General features: G+C 43.9%; 1 protein-coding gene across 6 annotated transcripts in view; it reads left to right on the top strand.

Annotated features, from left to right (window-relative positions):
- The first annotated feature begins 266 nt into the window (after positions 1-266).
- IQSEC3 (IQ motif and Sec7 domain ArfGEF 3) overlaps positions 267-19,491 on the top strand; it is a 120,242-nt gene continuing 101,017 nt past the window's right edge. For 5 of the 6 annotated variants that reach the window (XM_080393503.1, XM_080393507.1, XM_080393505.1 and 2 more), the window contains exon 1: positions 267-19,393. In XM_080393503.1, the coding sequence (XP_080249629.1) occupies positions 18,906-19,393 (488 nt within the window). In that variant the 5' untranslated portion in view covers positions 267-18,905. The remainder of the gene's footprint in view (positions 19,394-19,491) is intronic. The other variant, XM_080393508.1, reaches the window with a different exon arrangement.

The following is a 19,491-nucleotide window of genomic DNA, read 5'->3' as shown; positions in this document are numbered from 1 at the left end:
ATGCTTTCTGCTGCTTGGCTGAAAATCCAATTCAATGCATTTATAAAATTCAAGAGGAAGCAAGAGGTGATGGCAGACTGATGCAAACCTTTCCCATATCCCCCTCCCAGCCACCCTGAGGAAGAGGAGTCAGCAGGTTTGCAACATCCATCATTAAAAGGCAAAAAGAGAGTTGACAGAAAAAGAAAGGGAAGACAGCTGGGAGGCAGCTCTGCAGAGAAGGACCTGGGAGTCCTGGTGGACAGCAAGCTGCCCATGAGCCAGCGTCGTGCCTGGGTGGCCAAGAAAGCCACTGGTATGCTGGTGTGCATTAGGAGGAGCGTGGCCACCAGGTCGAGGGAGGTGATCTTCCCCCTTTACTCTGCCCTGGTGAGGCTGCATCTGGAGTACTGTGTTCAGTTCTGGGCTCCCCAGTCCAAGAGAGGACAAGGGACTACTGGAAAGGGTCCAGCAGAGGGCTACCAAGATGACTGGGAGACTGGAGCATCTCCCTTATGAGGAAAGGCTGAGAGAGCTGGGCCTGTGTAGCTTGGAGAAGGCTGAGAGGGAATCTTATCAACGCATACAAATACCATAGGGGCAGGTGTCAAGAGGATGGGGCCAGGCTCTTTTCAGTGGTGCCCAGCGACAGGACAAGGGGCAATGGGCACAAACTGCAACATGGGATGTTCCACCTGAATATGAGGAAAAACTTCTTTACTTTGAGGGTGACAGAGCACTGGAACAGGCTGCCCAGAGAGATGGTGGAGTCTCCTCCGGAGACATTCAAAACCCGCTTGGACTCTGTGACTGTGCAACCTGCTCTGAGTGAGCCTGCTTTAGCAGGGGGTTGGACTAGGTGATCTCCAGAGGTCCCTTTCAACCCTGACCATTCTGTGATTCTGTGAAGACAGTGAATCTTACACCAGGTGGGCAGAGAGGTGATGGAACAGCAGGGATACAGTGAGCCTCATATGAGAAGTGATAGTAGGGTACAAGTGGACTGGACAAAGCACCAGGAAGACCCTATTAGTGAGTGAAAGGCTGTAAATCATAGTGAACTCCTGTGTAACCTTGTTGTATATGAAACATCTTTCCTGTGCAGACAAGACCTATCTAACTGGGCACACGTAGGTGTGAATAACAGCACAGAAAGAGTCTGGAGGCAAATCAGGAGAGCAGCTGCTTAACACAGTGTTTAATTCAACATTAATTAGAGGCACTAGTCTTTGGCCAGCTGCACGTCTCAGCCCACGCAACTGGCAGGTGGAAACCAAGTAACACCATTCCCAGCCAGTGGAATAGTAGACACTATTTCTTCTCTCCATGCCCGTGGAATAATGGACACCATTTCTTCTCTCTCCAGAACAATGCTCACTGGCTACATCTCATAACCTTTCACTAGCTCATTTTCAGTGGTCCTGAGGAAAGGATCCTCTTACTTAAGAACAGGCTGTTTTGGGCGAACCAGCTGGCATCTGTGGCTGCCCAGCTCACCCTGCTGCTGCTTTGCATTGACAAGTTCCAGCCAACAAAACCAAACCCACGCACAGTATTTTTCTCCTTTAACAAAAGGAGCACTGCTACCCACTGTTGCCCAAGTACAGGAAGTTTTAGACGGAGGTCCTTCTTCCCATACAGTCAGTAAGATGTGATTTTTCATAGGCTGCAAAAAGCAGTGCCTTGAGGCGTGCTAAGTCATGCGTGACAGCATGGCAGAGACTTTGCAGTTAGGAAGCACACTAACTGCTGGTTTGGAAAATGCCTTCTGGTTTTCCCAGAACCATTGTACAAGATTATACCAATGGGAAACACTGGCTGGGGGGGCTGCAGAGAGATCCTGTTTATGCATGGTGGCACTGCCACTCTCAGTCACTTTGTTCTGCGGTGGCAAGGTAGTGAGCTGGACCTCCCCCCCCCCCCCAGTCAGAACCTGCTTTTGCCCTTGGCAGGTTGAATTAATGAAGCCAGATGTTTCCACCAATCTTCTTGTGGGCTGTACAGAGGCTTTGCATGCTCTGCTTTGCTCTCAGTTGCCAGCAGAATCCTGTAAGCAACTGGCTGATCCAAAGCAGCTCAGAGCATGTCAGATTTTCTGTGCTTTTGCACGCCATTCTCTGGCTAACTGTCTGGAGTGCTTATTCTTCTGTTACCTTTTCCATCATTGCAATATTCAAGCACTTCTTCCTTGCCCAGAACTCTTGCATAAAGACATCTTTTTCTGTAGGCTAGACTCATTGCAATTATCTATACACAAACTGATCACTCATCTGTAGTTGTGTCACAGCCACAAATTCATGTGCAAGAGTCAACCCTTTTAGATTCACATTATATTTAAACTAATTTTCACTTTTCTGAGACTGCATTTTCCCACCAGAGTGCTTTTTCTTAAGTGAAAAAAAGAGGAAACCAACAAACCCAGCCTTCAAAACATTAGATTAATTTGCTCTTTCTCTTGCTGCAGTATCTTTTACTGAGCAAAGTCACCTTGGGCAAGTAATTAGTGCTTCACTTCCCTCACTAGAAAAATGGAAACAATCATATTTTTCCATCTTTGATATCTTTAGGATGGAAAATGTTGCTACATATTATTTATTATAATGTTTTACACCAAAATTTAATAACATAAAACTCAGAACCTGAAGGGAAAATGTAAAAAGCGAAGATGAGGAGAATACAGAGTGCTGCTGTGTTGTGTGTTTTGAAGATGCTGGAAATTTCTTGAAGTCTGTTGAGTAGTGTTTATCAAACATTCAGGCAGAGCTGGCTGAGTCGCTTTTGCACAAGGGGACAGGGCCAGAAAACAAATCAGGTCTTACTCCAGACATCCCTCTTGTTTTGCAGTTTTTCAGATCTGAGGAATGTTTTGCTACTGTAGTTGGATGTAGGGTTGAGCTCACCTAAGACTTGTAAGTGTTTGGATCTCAAGTTTTGCTTCAGATTTGACTAATGTTTTGCTGGTAGTGTTGTCTTAGAAGAACAGGCAGGATCCTCCCTGAACATCTGTCCCTTGCTCTGTGTCTGGAGACAATTGGCACCCCCTCTGAGTACACGCTACCGATGGGTATATGCTCACAGGATGTTGAAACTAGACATAACTAAACAATGTTCTGTCATTTGAGAGACAAAAGTAATATGCTAAGTACTTCCCTCCCCTCCCCGACATATAGATGTTCTAAGCATAACATTGATCTGTATTACCTCTGAGGTGCCCTTATTGCAGGGGAATAAAATAAGGGCCACCTGTCCTTCTGCACAAGCTTTCTTCTGACTCAGGTTTGTGGACACTTTTTGCACAAACTTCCCCTAGACATGTGGCCTTCCTCTTGCCCTAGTTATGGGGATTTGGGGTAAGATGCAGTGGAGTGGAACAAACTAGAGCCTGAAGTTGACCGAACCACCCTGTCTGTCTCCCTTTGTCTAATCTGCCACTCTTGTCGAAGTCCACTCCTCAACCCCTTCTGGTTCTGCACTTTCTTCCCTAACATCCAAGCTTCCTCCTCTGCCCTGGACTCACAGCTTTAAACATCACTTACCAGCATCTCATCCCTTATTCTTTATGGATGCCAGAGCCCTTCTGACATCCTGCGCCTGCACTGCCTGTTGGACTGTAAGTCCTCTAGGGCACAACGTGCTGCCATGCTTTGCGTAGGGCTCAGGCTGTGGCTGGTCCTTAGGCAGTGCTGGGAAAAAAAATAATTAACAATAATAACGCAACTTCTTCATTGCATACATGAGTATCAATTACTATCATAGGTTAAAATGGTGCCTTTTTATACAGCTGCACTGAACTAGCGTCTCTTATTGATGCGCCTTGAACTGGTCTGTAAGGGAAGGCTGGATTGCAAAGGTCTCTGTCCTAAGTGTCACTGGGAAGACTGTTATCTATTAATTCCAAAATGCCATTTGTAGCATTACATCCACACAGTTTGGCACACTCATGGTAATTGCCTTTGCTGACAGGGAAAGGAAGAGCAGGGCAGGGCAGGGCAGGGCAGGGCAGGGCAGGGCAGGGCAAAGAGAAGAGAAGAGAAGAGAAGAGAAGAGAAGAGAAGAGAAGAGAAGAGAAGAGAAGAGAAGAGAAGAGAAGAGAAGAGAAGAGAAGAGAAGAGAAGAGAAGAGAAGAGAAGAGAAGAGAAGAGAAGAGAAGAAAAAAGGAAAGGAGAGGAGAGGAGAGGAGAGGAGAGGAGAGGAGAGGAGAGGAGAGGAGAGGAGAGGAGAGGAGAGGAGAGGAGAGGAGAGGAGAGAAAAGAAAAAAGAAAAGAAAAGAAAAGAAAAAAGAAAAGAAAAGGAAAAGAAAAGAAAAGAAAAGAAAAGAAAAGGAAAAGAAAAGAAAAGAAAAGAAAAGAAAAGAAAAGAAAAGAAAAGAAAAGAAAAGAAAAGAAAAGAAAAGAAAAGAAAAGAAAAGAAAAGAGAAAAGAAAAGAGAAAAACCTTGCATGTTTATGAAATGATTGTACATACAAGGGAAAAAAGGTAGACAACAAAAAATAGGCAAGAGACTAGAAACTTCCTGGAGTGGAGCATAGATGAGGATAGTGTTTCACATGCATGTTTTTATTCTGTGGCTCCTTTCCATGTCCCCACAGCACCCCCGACTCTGTGAGTCCTGAGCAGGGCTGACCTTGCTGAACATGTGAGATCTGACGAGAGTATAGCACACAGCAATATGGCTGCACGCTAATGCTTTTATTTTTGTAACTGTATATTCCTAAGAGCATGGTAACAGGAGTTAGGGATCAAATCCATGCTTCTTGCATAACTGAACAGAGTATTCCTGCTAGACTGCCTGGCAAGAGATGAAACATCCCATACCAGGCCTTTAAAAAAAAGGAAAGGAAGAAGTATTAAGAACAGCCATGGTCATAAGAGAAAAGCAACAAGTGTTCTAAGGCATCCACTTACAGGCACAAATTACTTGTTTAATTTAAAGTCAACACATACAAGACTCATCAAATTTTGAGTACTGTCCTATTTGCCATGCAATCCCGGTTACCATTGCATATTCAAACCAAAATCCAGCTATCCAAACCCTCTCCACTTTGTCGCAGACATGAACCCCATTGCTGGCCGTTCTTCTATTGCTATAGTGAGGTCAGGAGTTGTCATGGACTGACTAATCCCACTCTGCCACGTGAAGAGGACATTAACCCAAGGATAAAGGAGCCAGCTACAACTACCACCTACCATGTTACTCAGTCAGCATGAACATCACTCTTCTTTTGATTCTGACCACCTCTATTAAGTTCCTTTAGAACAATGTGGGTGCTAAATATTGACACTGTTTCCAAAAAAATTGAAGTTTAATATTTTTTTGTCATTCTGAAAGGCTCAAATAAATGACAGCATTCTGATGAAAATTCGCTGCATTTCCTACCTGGCTTTGGATGTGCCTTTTTTTTTTTTTTTTTTTTTTTTTTTAATTCTTTGGGACTTTTAACTCCTAAAAGAAGAGAGGCAAGTGGAAATAGAGAGAGAGATGGAATTTCCAAGAACATTTCTTCCTTGTTAAAAAATTGCTCTTTTAAAAATTAATATTTTTCAAATCACGTATATTTAAACCAGGAGCTTTTAATAGCATTTTATCAGTTACCTATATTAGCTTCACTGTTTTTAAATGTACATTTTAATGCTTCAAGACATAAGTCATTGCTGGATACAAATGAAAGGATTTCTGAATATATCTGGAAAGTTAATAAAAAGAGAAGCATGAAAAGATGCAAGACCCTACATTAAAGATTAGACTTAAATTTAACTGGAGAGAGAAAAAGATGTTCTATTAAAAGCCTACTGAAAATATTAGTGTATATTAAGAACCTGCAGACAAATGCTTGTCTAAATAGTGACAGCAGGACACTCAATACATTTTAGGACTGTCTGCTTCCAAACAGAAAAATGAGGAGTGAAAGCAAAAAAAAAAACCCACCCAAACCCCAAAACCTTTTATGAAATAATTAGTTTTAATTATTGTCTCCATCAGTTAGGACTCAGTCCTGCATCATTTAATTATGCTTTTGACATTGCCTCCTAGAAAAATATTTCAGAAAATGAAGTAACACATGGTAAAGAAAAACTTGCACTGAAAAAAATCCTTAAAAAAAATATCTTGTTCCTGCAGAGTTAGTTTCAAGCTGGAAATTACTTTTCAAATATGAAAACTAAGTTACAGGAATCAATACTCCTTGGGAATGAGACTCACCCTCTTTGCTGTCAATGGCAAGCTCCTATTTTAGGATTTAAGTGGGTGTTCAAATGGTTGGACTGTGTGAATAATTGATTATTCGATTCAGTTGTTGAACCAAAAAATTAAACTCTGCTTTTTTGCAAAGTCAACCCTAAAACACTGTTTTCAGTGTATTTGGTAAATAATAAAACCTCCATATTTTTAGGTTAAACTATTTGCTATTTGTTTGGTTGGAACCAACTTTAGTTCTGCCTTTTTTTCCCAGGTATATGCAATAAAAGCAAAGGACTAGATTCATAGGAGAGCCTAGCCATCACTGTCAGAGATGGTTTTACAATTTCTACTCAGCTGGAAATTGAGTGAAAATTTGAAATCCTTCCCTGAAATATTTTCTTTGTGAATAAGCAGTGAAATACATGTTAAACATTTCCACTGACGTTATTACTCTTGCATTTCAATCTTTCAAATGCTTTCTATTGCTGTTAAGTATTCACATGAAGTTATTTCATTTCAAAGCTTACCATATCAGGCTATTATAATTCCTCTGTGCTGCAGGCCAAATTTCCTGGTGGTCTTTAAAATTATGCCATATTAACTACCTTGTAATAACTGTATACCAAGATGCCATGTTAATTTCACAGGATTTTTCTCTAGAAACATGAATTTGTTTTGCATCTGTATTATAACATCAGGTCCCTACTTAATTCTATTTCTAAGACCTACAGCTATAATCTTTCTACTCATTTACAAAGTAGTAGGATATATAACTCCCACTTCAGCCTTTAATTCGCCCCTCTGTTTTAGAGAGATGTGAACAGGCAAAAATAATAGTGTGCAACACAACATCCCTTTTAACAGTATCATTGTCTTTGTTCCATAATAAAACCAGTGCATTTATTTAATAAATATTTCTAACAGTACTTCTATGTGCTAGCTAAACTGCATTGCTCATTCTTTAAAAAATAGTCAAGTATTAATAACTAACTACTTCAGGTTTTAATTTCTTCCCTGTTCTTGGGAGAAGACAAAGGGTTTAGAAAAAAAACACCCTCAAAACTCACAAGTCTGGGGCGTTTCATACCAACTGGAGAGCAGGAAGGGAGTGCACCTTATGATCCCATGTTAAAGCCTCTTCTCTGAAAAATGGGTTACATTTGTGCACCCCTCTGGCATGTGACATTGGATCATTCTGTCATGGTCCATGTGAGCATCCTGACTGGGAGCTGCTGAACAGGACAGTAGCTCAGTGATGGTGTAGGATTCACCTGTGTCCCCATCACCTTATGCCTTCATCTAGGGCACCTAAACAATTTGTTTGAAAATACATTGAAAAGAAGCATTTTATCATTTCTATAATATTGTCCTCATTGTTTTAAATGTCCAAAATATTCAGTGAGTACACCTCAAATTCACAGATTATTTTGCATTGACAGAATATTTATTTTGGCAAACAAACAATTTATGACAATTCACTACATCCATTTCAACACGGCCTTCAGTAGTAAGTGAGCATATCCATTAACATGAGCCGGAACCAAGAATTTTCATCAGGAAGGAAGACAGGAACACAGCCAAGTTCCTAACCTCTCAGCTCAGGCTGAACTTCAATCAGCAATGAAAGGTGTGTTCTCAGATCTGTACGGATCATGAATATGTCCTTGAATTTCCCATTGAATGCAGAAAACCAGGGTTGAGCCCAGAAATCCCTTGTTTGTTCGAGGGGGCCTCTCTGTCTACATTTGTCCAAGTGTTTTGCTGCCAGGCAGAGATGCTGAGCTGGATTGCTAAAGATAAGCTGCATCCTGCACTGAATGGTGAGACAGCACAGGTGCCCTCTGCCTGCAAAGCCTTGGGGTACTCCTGCCTTTAAAGCGGGCGGTTGTGGATGCATCCGTGTACAGTGCAGGGGACTTAGAGACTTGACCTTTCTGGCATGCAGGGAAGTAGGCTAAGCACAGAGATGGCCAGGACAGGTAAGTCAAACAGCATTAGGAGCAAGAAGCTGGCTTGTAAGGAAAAGACTCAAAGGATTCAGGACCTTCACAAAAAAACTTGCTGTGGGTGGGAAAGAATATCTGAAAGGATCCAAATATATAAACATAAAGAAAGAGAAGGATTTTTTGGGGGTATGTCAAAATGAGTAAGTAGGACTTATCAGAAGGCAAATGAAAATATAAAACCACCTACAAGAATATTCCTTAAAATTCACACTGGCCTGGCAGTGATGGCACTAGCTCCAGTAGGGAATAAGGGCAGCAACTGCCTCTTATGCTGGCTGGTATTTCCAGTTGAGAGTTCTTGATTTTATTTTGGGCTTTATTCCCTATAGCCATGCAAAATACTCTACCCTGTCTCTGTCACTGCAAGGTACTTCATATTCACCACTACCTCAGAACCACTAGAAAAGCAATATAGATGTCATGCAGGGTGAAATCTCAGCTGCCACTAAAGTCACTGTGAGTTTTACTCTCTGAAAGCACGTAGTGAACCCTTGCATTTAGCTCTGCTTAGCTTGACTCTTACCCGTAAGAGAGGGTTTTAATCTTTCAGGAGCCCACTGAACAGTTCGCTAGCTGTAGCATAGCTGTTTAAGCAGGACAGGTTCCAATCAGGGCTACCTACCAGTTCAGCCGAAGCAGCAGTGACACCGCTGGAAGTACCAGTAATGATGAAGAGGGTTAACTAGCATGTTGGGTGGTAAAAATGCCAGCACTTGCCAGAACATCTCCACTTCGGGTCCCATCACAATAGCTCCCTGGGTTTATCTCAACCAGCACTATCAGTGATGAGATAGTTTTTGCGCCTACTCCTCTTTGAAGACCAAGCCAGGACAGGCAGACTGTCACATTATGAGTGCCTCCTGTCCCTCTTTGAATATAGGCAGCAGGATCTTGGCATTGGGTATGCACCATTACTTTCATAGAAGGGAAGGAAATACAAAAAATTAGTTTCAGAACCAATACTGTCTCGGTCACATTCAGTATTTTATAGGCCTGTTTTTTCAGTTTGGTGTAATAATATTTATATCCTGAAATCTATGCTGTGAAACATACAGAATGTACGTTACGGAAGAATTCCCACTGCTGCTACAACCTCAGCCTCTCTGTTTCCAGAAGCTCAGGACTGTACATCCATCACCTGCACAATGCACTAGTATGGGTTTGCACTAAGAAACAACTCTTTTTATTTAGCTCATCCTGAAATTTAACTTTGGTTCACTTTTAAAAATGACTGGCTTCATTCTGCAACCACCAGAGTTGAAGAATAAATACTCTGTCACATTTTTTCAGCACACCAAAACTCATGCCATACCAACAAAGTGTTAACTACATCTGAAAGACTGGCAAAAGGAGGTAAATGGCAACTGCAGGCTGATGTTCCAGCTATACAAATTTTTCTGCTTGGCTTGAACCCACTGATTTCAAAATGAGGCCTCTTGCACCTGCTTGCCCGGAGCAGCTTATAGGATTGGGGTCAGAACTGCAGCTACCAGGGGAAGCCTCTCCCTCAACTGTGCCTTCAGTTTTTTCTTATCACCATCATGCTTATATCATCTTTAGTAGCACTAATGCAGCCTGATCTCTCTAAACTATGTCATACTAGTAGAAAGGGAAAAAAAATGCTTGCCTTCTCTCTTCTTCTTTGTACTCTCCTTTATTTTCTTCCCCCCCCCCCCTTTTTTTTTTTTAATTTGTGAGGTATGGTGACCTCTGTGAGAGTGCCAGATTTATTTTGGCAGATTTGGCTGATAATTCATATCTACTAGAACTGAGAGACATGATCTGAATTTGGGATGTCTCTGTATTAATCATCTGTTTGTTATCTTAATAAATATTTGTGAAATATTTATCTGACACAGATGACATGTTTATTATTACAAATATGCTTATTGGTCATGATTCACACCGGTCTCTATTATTTTGGACAGTTTTCATTTATCTGTAGGCAGTTCATGCTGGTTTATATATTCTGTCACAGTTGGTTGTGTTTTGCCTTTTTGTGCTGATCCCTGTAAAAACACAGCACATAAGAAATTAAAAAACAATGAGAATGTTTCCAAAATCATCATTCTACCACATCCATCCAGCAGTAATTTAAATGTCTATGAAACAGAGTACAAACCTGAACAAGAGTACAAACCTGAACAGATGGGAAGCTTTTAAACAAATCATAACTCAAGACATCAGCAAATAGCTCTGGCTCCTTTAGGATTCAGATCTGAAACTAGGACAGTCAATGGAAAGATGCATGTTGTCTTATGACCAGGTCCCAGGTATCTATGTGCTCCTGCACAGGGACATCTTTGGAGACAGAATTCTGTTTCTGATGTGTCCTTGAACCCTCAGTCAGGTTTGTGATGCTGGCCTTGTACATGCTCAGTTCTGCACAGAAAGAGTGTTAGGTAAGTACAGCTGGAGCAAAGATCTGTTGCTCCCTGCTACAGGATGATATGAATGTTAAAAATGCAGACAAGTTCAAGATGAGACCAGAAAAAGTGACAGAAAACTACTGAGGGTTCTTTTTTTTAATGCAAGGGTATCATCTCTGGCTCAGGAAGTCTGGTTGGAAGCATATTTGGGGAAAGTATCACTTTGTGCTGCTCTTACTGTAATTCTCTTTCCTAGGCAGCTGATTTTTGTTATTTATATGCTCTTAAAATCTTACGCAGTGGACCTCAACCTAACTTTCAAGTTCTGAGTCTTCCTTTTGACCATAGTCAGTGTGTCTTTATAACAAATACTCATGCATTGTCTTCAGTTTACTGAGAAGCACTTCAGATACCTCCTGCCCTCACACTTTCTGCCTCCTTCTACACATTCACTTTTATTCCACAACTTCCATCTCAGTCTTGCCTGCAAAACAAACATCAGCCTTTCCCCCTGCCTCCATTCTGCCCACACCAGCGACAAATAGCCTAGCATCCTCTGTTCCCTGCCCCCAGTCAATTCTCACCAGTCTCCCTAGGTACCATGCTTCCCAACACACACTGGTTGTCTCTCCCCACCATCCAGCCACTGTTACTGCTTCTGGCTTCTAAGCCCTTCCTTCCTCCAGGGGCAAGACCCTCTTATCCTTTGCTATTTCTCTCTCCACCTTCCCAAGGTGAGCGCTGCGGAGTGCTGCAGAGGGAAGGAGTAACTGAACCGTCATCTCTGCACGGGATGGAGAGGAGAAGCAGTGCTGCTGTGAGCTTTTGGGAATTTTTCTCATTTCCCTCTTTTATAAATGAGTGTAGTGTTTGAGAAAATACTTCTGCTCACTATCTGAAAAGGTCTGCTAGATTTCTTCTACTTATGAGATGGGCAAAAAAGCTAGCTAGCTCATCAGCGGGGAATTTCTCTCCAGCCAAATTAAACACTCTGTTTCAACTGCTTGCCTTGTCACTAGATTGGCTTCAACCATTGCCACAATCCCATCAGTTGTGAAGAAATTCACAGGACAGAATGGCTTGCACCTAGATCTTAACCTTCTGTTAAGCTGATGCATGCAACACAAAAACTAGACCTGTGATCTGCCACCATGACCTACCTCCTGGTCTTTACATCTGAGTGTCCCAAAACAGAGTGGTCTTTTGTGCCCTTTGCCAGAGGCTCTGTAGACAGAGGTTCTACCGTATGGAGCCAGTTGCAGCAATGTGGATGGTGGCAGCTGTCTGAAGCAATTCTGCTATGTTCCTCAAGGAAGAGTCTGGAGCAAGTTCTGTTGGTTTTGTGTCACAGGATCCTTTTTGTCTCTTCATTTGCTCCTTGAAATTCTTTCAGTCACCAAAATAGAACACAGAAATATTTACCACAAGTCAGCATGTCTGAGCACAAGGGATCCTGTCTGTAAGCAGATTTGAAGGCAAAGGTTAACCTGAGCAGAAGCCTGACCCCATAAATAATGATCAACAAGAGACAGGAATGCATCTGAGCAGCGACCTCTTCAGCAAATATTTGGCCTGCCTGTAGCTGGACCACACTGTGTATCATCAAGTCTGAAGGATTACCTCAAAAGCAAGAAAAAAAAGCCCAAAAGACTTAAGTTTTAAAAAACTGCATTATTTAGAGTTGAGTCCAGTCCGTTTAGCTTGCTAAAAATAATACCATCAGGTGATCTGCCCAGTCACCTTCAAGGAGAGAAAAGCTTTAGGACTAAGGAGCTCTTTACCCTAGTGGAGAACAGCACAAATACTCATGGCTGGAAAGCAAAAAGGATAAATTCAACTGAGAAAAATATTTCAAGTTGTCAACAATGACAGAGATTAACTACAGTGACAAAATGTCAAGGAATGAGACAAATTCTCTACCTTTCACTATCTTCACAGTGGTACCAGAGGCATTTCTGGAGATAGGTTTTTCTTAAACTCATGTTCCAAGCTGTATGAGGTTCTATGGCATGTAGCACATCAGGCCACATGCTTTATTGATTTGTCCTGCCCTTATTTTCCCTGAGAAGTCAGCATCTGCTTACCCCTGTTACACAACAGACTAAACAAGCCATGCTTTCAAGGTGAAACAGGACGCCACCAAGGGCCTGTAAGCAAAGTGGGCTCTCTTTGAGTAAAGCCAAGAGGAGTCCTCTGCTGTCTTCATCCTCAGTCCTGCACCTAAAAGCCCGGTGGTATGCTCTGCAGTCCTACCTACATTCTTTAAACTGAAATCTGCAACAAGGTGAATTCCCTCTGTCATCTTGGGGCTGTTGAGTTGTTAATTCATAGGGATATCACAACATCAGAAGCACAGGGAAAATATCTTGTTCTATAAATGAAACGTAAAGAGCTGAGATGTGGTAAGGACAAATACTAAAGATTCTTTCTATGTTGGTTTGGGTTTTTTTTCTCTTCAGTGGAGTATAGCTAGGTTGACATATAAATATTTTAAACAGCTGCTCATCAGATAAATGGTATATTGTAGCCTTAGCTGAAATGTATCCTGTTTGCTCATGTTTTCTGTTTTCTTGACAGTATTTGATCTCTGACATTGCAGAAAAACCTTCTAGTTGGACTATGGGTTTAGATTTAACATTATTCCATTTCCCTCCCTCCCCCCCGCTATTTTTCTGTGTAGCTTATGCAAGGTCAGATTACACAAACCTGTCCCATCTGAAAATCTCCATGTAATTCAGTAGAACTAGTAAGATAAGATTTAGAGAATCAACCTCATATTTCATTTTTTCATTTTACTGCAGTATTTACAAAGGACTGAACAACTGTCAGTTCAAACAAAAACCTGACTGACTGAAGAAAATGTCTCTGTGTAGCTTTTGCTCTCTAGAATTAATCAATTAAGTGGTCAAAGCTTAATTTCATGAGAAAGACAGGAGATAATGTAACATTTAGCAACATTAAAAGGAATGTGCATTCTAAAGAGGGACCTTGATTCTTTTTAATGTGCAGTAAATGATGCAAGGCTGCCAATAGCACAGTTCAAATACAGTCAAGATTTTAAAATGTGTCAAAACTACACATCGCAGCTAAAGCTACAATACAGAATTTGTACCTTTTCCCTGATGAGCAGCTGTTTTAAAATATTTCAACCTAGCTATACTCCACTGAAGAGAAAAAAAACCCAAACCAACATAGAAAGAATCTTTAGTATTTGTCCTTACCACATCTCAGCTCTTTACGTTTCATTTATAGAACAAGATATTTTCCCTGTGCTTCTGATGTTGTGATATCCCTATGAATTAACAACTCAACAGCCCCAAGACGACAGAGGGAATTCACCTTGTTGCAGATTTCAGTTTAAAGAATGTAGGTAGGACTGCAGACCATACCACTGGGCTTTTAGGTGCAGGACTGAGGATGAAGACAGCAGAGGACTCCTCTTGGCTTTACTCAATGCTCACCTGAAGCAGAGAAAGCACTGCTGTTGATTCCAACAGTTTCTAATTACAGAGCCTCAGTGGCATCCTACGTGATTGTGGGCAACACACTTTACATGGTCTTAGCTTCATTTTATCCATCTGTTTAACAGGTGTAAGCAGATAGTGACTTGGCTTAGACTCAAGATGGTGAAACATCTCTCATTGATCTGAATAGTTTTGGATGAGGCCTCAAGTGAAAGAAGCGTGAGTGAAAGAAGCATTCAGGAGATGCAGATTTTTTTCCCCATCCATGAATTATGCATGAGTACATTGTGATTGTCTTGATTCTAACCTCTATTTTGAAATTATTCATCTGATTCCTGCAGATTCTTTTTGGTCTGTAGGCTGTTTGCAAGCAGTTCTGAGAATCTCTACTGAAGCAGCTGCTAACTTCTAGGTGGGGCTGAAAACGCCCCATCTTCCCCCAGAAATCAGAATGGAAGGTGGCAACACAAGACTGTGATCCTTGTGTCTCTTCCCTCCCATCTTTAATTCTGTGTTTTTTATATGATTTGTGTTATGCTTCCTCATACATTTTTCTTAAGAACTGGATGAGAACACATCTGGTGGGAAACTCTGGCTATGGGGATTTCACTCAAGGTTCTGCCATGGTTTTGAGAGACAGGAAGCAGGGGAGAAAACATTAGGTAAATTAAGGTGGGTTGACCAGCATGAAATCTGCCTTTTCTTGAGTACTACAGACTTGACCTTGAATACTAATAATCTTTGTTGTATTTGGATGTGCTTGTACACAATTCTCCTCCTAAAAGAAAGACAATTGAAACAAATACCTTATAGAAGTACAAAAAACCTTACCATAAGCTCATAAGCTTATGACAAGAAGACCATAAAATCATAGCTGGGAACCTAAGCTGTATGCCCTGCATCTCAAACTGGTGGGAATTTGGATGCTGAATTACCAGGAGAAAGTTGTTACCTTGCACGGCCTGGGCATGGAAGGTGGAGGAGAATGGGGTCAAATGCATGAAGTGGGAAGAAGACTGACTGGATTTACTGTGGGGAGCTCCTGTCCAGAAGAGATAGAGCATAACTGAAAGGATGGAAGTGCCTTGAACAGAATTTCACATGTTAAAACACGGGAAGTCTCTACCTGTCAAAAGGCTGGAGTGATTTGTTTGCATCATGTTTCAGTGAACTGTTGCAAATTAAAGTGGGATTAGGACCTCTCAGAAAATGTTACAAGAACACTCTGCAGTGAAATTTTTTCTGCAAATGAAATACGTGAATAAGGTACTACTTTCCCTATCATGTATGCTTATTAGTACACCCTTATTTATGCATTCACTCTACTCTGACAGAATTCAATAGCTAAATAAATATAAAGTTAAAGCCTGTAGTATTAGACCTTTCCATTAAATCCTGGGGCCTGACTCATTTGCATTTTGTTTTGTTTTTATAATGCATACTTACTTTAATTATGACTGCTGCACTTTATTTGTAATTGTCTGTGCAATGCCCAAGTACCTTGCTAAGTGGATAAGGGAAGCACTTTATTCCATAATAACATACTTAATCCATTATTATTCATTATTTTTTTTCTGGAATCGACTGAAAAGACTCAGTACTTTGAAAAATACAATAACAACAAATTATCTATGGCAAAAATAATTTTTAACAGAATTCATACTTTTCTTATCTTCATCATTGTTTTTCTCTAGGTATCGTCTCTCCTAAAGAGAGAAGCAGCAGTATTTAATGTCCTGAAGATTGGGCTAAATGCCAAAGATGTTTGAAATCAGAGATACATCGTCCCCCAGGCTTCTTGCATGGCTTTTGACAAGTCATTTAACCACTCTGTGTCCTTATTGCCCTGTTTCTGATGGCCGCAATCCTACCATTCACCTTCCATAGAACAGTAAAGCTTACTTCAGTAACGCTCAGAGCTTTGCAAATGATGGAGGCTAGGTATTGTAGCAGCATAATCGAAGGGACACAATGATGGCTGGATAAAGAGGAGGTGTTTCCTAGCTATGCAGGATTCTTGCTTATTGAGTGAAAGAAGACATTCAGTTTCTTGTTATATCCTTGCAGATCCCTCCTGAACAAATACACCGTCTTCCTTGAATTTTCTTATTACAGAGGTATTACCGCTTGGAGTTTTGTAAGGAGATCTTTGCACAGTCTCTCATGGTAGGCACAAAAGCATTCTGTCTCATTTTCCTTTGGCAAATGCTCTCTGTAGGAACCTGGAAGGTCAGCGCTGGTCTTACCATTTTGATCCACCAGTCACCACACCCTCACAGGAAACAGGTTGCTTTCTGATTCTCCTAGCCTGCTTGTTTTTGGCTTACCAATCCATGGCTGTAGGTCTCTGTTTAATTTATGACAAAGATTTATTAGTAGAAACTAGGCTATTGAGGCTGGTCAACCAAATTAAAGGTGCAGAAACTGAATACATCACGTCTGCTCCATGGAGTGTGTCACATCTCCTGTCACATCTTCTGATAGGCATTCAAGACTTCCCAAGCTGTTTTGCCCCATCCCCAGTCACCCAAACCAGGATGACTTTTTCTTTATGGTTAGTATTCCCTTAAGAATACACGCCCCAACCTGGCTGACCATACCTGGATAGGCCAGTATGATGTCTATCACCCTTATTTCTTCATTGCTTTTATCCAGCTGAGCTGGAAAGGAATGTGATGTCCACTGCAAAGATGAAACACTGCACAAGGCTTGCCTTAAGAGTTAAACCAGCCTCCTCTGTTCTGCAGGATAAAAAAATCTCCGCCTGAAGTCTGTCCTAATAGGGATGAGGTGGCTCCGGGTGTGTGTACGTACCTATTTGAGCATATTCATGGCCATCCCTTGTTGTTTCACAGAATGTATTATGCCAAAAACATGTTATTTCCATCGGTGTCCCTGTACTCTGTTTCTGTGAGGCAAGACTGAAATTATGCTGTTCAGTACTGCCTCTGAAAGGAGACAGCATACCAGCACAATTTCCCAAACAATCATTTCCCCAAATATAGCTTAGGTGTTTTCACCTCCCCTGTCTTTCTGCTTCTGCCTTTTTTCTCATTCCCCTATAACCATCCCTCTCCTTGCTAAATAATGCCAGTTCCTGCTCAGTCAATCCCCTGTCACAAAACATTAATGACACACTAGGCAATGACATAGAGGAGGGTGTCTCCTAAAACTTTCCAATAAAATCTTAAGTGTGTGGGATGTGAATACTCTTGCTCCTTAGAGTTCACTCTGGGGTCTTCCCCCAACACTCAGGGGACATATGGCAGTGTTTCATGATCCCCCAAAGCCATATCTCAGTGCTTGCAAGAGAACTGTGAATAAGCAGTTCTTTTTTAGGAGTTTGTGAACAGCTTCTAATCCTGGTGATACTGTTTGCATCAGTTTACATTCCCAAGGCTATCTGTGAACAGAAAAGACTGGAAATACACCTTTCAGCTCATCTGAAACAGAGATTCTCCTTTACATTTCTTGGTTCCTCACTTCAGGAACTCTTTGCTATGGTGCAGGTTTTGCTGATCTGAAAAGGCAAAACAAGAGTAGTTCTATGTTCAAATTCACCTACTTAAAACCAGTTACTTTTTGTTCTGTGGCCTTGCATCTTTTGTGTGCTCAATCAAATCTACTGACATGCTTGCCTAAAACCAGGTCTGACTGCTCGTTACACCTCCTGCATCTTCAGCACCTGCAGTTGACTGGAAAGGAGACTGCTTTTTTACCCTCTATGGAAATCATCAACATTCTTAATGGATTTACACAGGAGCTCCTGAAAGTAAGTTTATTCCCCTTACCCAGGTTACTTATTGGTGAATAGAAAGCACACAGACAGTTTCCCAGAACTAAGGTTCTAAGTTTGTGAACTCTGAAGACTGTGGATGAGGAACGGCAAGGGAAGGTATTTCTTGAGAAATGCAGGAAACATGCACGGAGCCTAACAACAAAGGCCCTGCCTGCCACTTCTGTGGTGTTATATCCACAGCCCCCCCACCTCCCAGCAAAACTCCGTAGTAATCCCTACTTTGCTTCCAAAGAGCCTAAATGACACTGAAGACTCAAAGGAGTGACAAACTTGCAAGGAAGCAGCAGACTCCTCCAACATCCATTTTCCCCAGTAACTCCTTCCCCCAGGTTCAGATTTAGCCCGGCCTTCCGCATGCCTTATAAGAGGTAAGGGGAAAACAGGACCGTTATCAACAGGGCGGACAAAACCAGCCACCGCTAATCAAGCCACTTCGGAGAAAAAAAAAATAAATCACTAAGTCGCCCTGGAAATAAAAAGAACAGCCGCACCTACAGTGTCATTCGGGGAGGGGAGAAGAGCGGGTGCTGGAGAGGCCGCCCCGAGCTCCGCAGAGGGGCCTGGCTGGGCCCGGCTGGCGCTGCCCGCACCCGGCTCCTGCCCACGGCTCCCCTCAAGCACCGGCCGCTCTGCCGCGGGCGAGGCGGCACCACCCAGAGGCGGCCGGCGCGGAAGCGGGCGGCGGGACACCGTCACGCCGGCTTTCCCGTCACAAACGCCGGCTTTCCCCGCACAGACACCGCCCAGGCCCCGCTCCGGGACAGGACCCCCCCCGCGGCCCCCGCCTCGCTGACCCCTCCCCGCGCCTGCGCGGCCCGGCCGGGGGGCGGGGCTTCTGCGACCGGCCCCGCCCCGCTCCCATTCCCCCGGCCTCGCCGTGCGTGGCGCGCGGGGGCAGGGGCAGGTGCGCGAGCCGCTCCCCCCCGCCTCCTCCCGCGAGAGCGCGCGCGCGCGCGGCGTGCGAGTGAGCGGCCATTGGTCGGGCGGGTGAGTGCGCGCGCGCGCGCGCGTGTGTGTGCGCGTGGGGCGGCGAGGCGCCTCCCCGCAGCCCGCGCCGCTCTCGCCGGAGCGCCGGCGGCCGGGCAGGGGGGCCCGGGCCGGCAGCCGGGGCATGGAGAGCCTGCTGGAGAACCCGGTGCGCGCCGTGCTCTACCTGAAGGAGCTCACCGCCATCGTGCAGAACCAGCAGAGCCTCATCCACACCCAGCGCCAGCGCATCGACGAGCTGGAGCGGCGGCTGGACGAGCTGAGCACCGAGAACCGCAGCCTCCGCGGGCAGCAGCCGGCCCCCGCCGAGCCGCCGGCGGCCCCCGCGGCGCCCCAGGGCCCCCCGCCCGAGCAGCCCCCGCCGCCGGGCCAGCCCGACCCGCTCCAGCACCACCAACAGCTCCCGGCGCAGCCGCCGCCGCCGCCGCCGGGCAAGCAGGCACCGGCGGGCCCCGGCGGCGGCGGCCGCGCTGCCGGCCACCAGCACCCCCCCCTGCAGCCCCACCAGCACCCCGCGGAGAAGGACGGCCGGGAGAAGGGCTGCTGCGCCGCCCTGCTCCAGCACAAGACCCCCCAGGCCATCGGCAAAGGCGTCCTGAGCCGGAGACCGGAGTGAGTGAGAGGGGCAGGGGGCGGAGGGGGGCAGCGGGCGCGTAGCGGGCGCCTCCCGGGCCCGGGTCCGGGGGCAGCCGGGTCGTACCCCTGCAGCC

Source organism: Falco punctatus (genome assembly GCF_963210335.1).
Source record: "Falco punctatus genome assembly, chromosome: 6".
NCBI classification, from domain to species: Eukaryota; Metazoa; Chordata; class Aves; order Falconiformes; family Falconidae; genus Falco; species Falco punctatus.
Note: the sequence above shows the minus strand (reverse complement) of the source record. Positions and strands in the feature narration are given on the sequence as shown.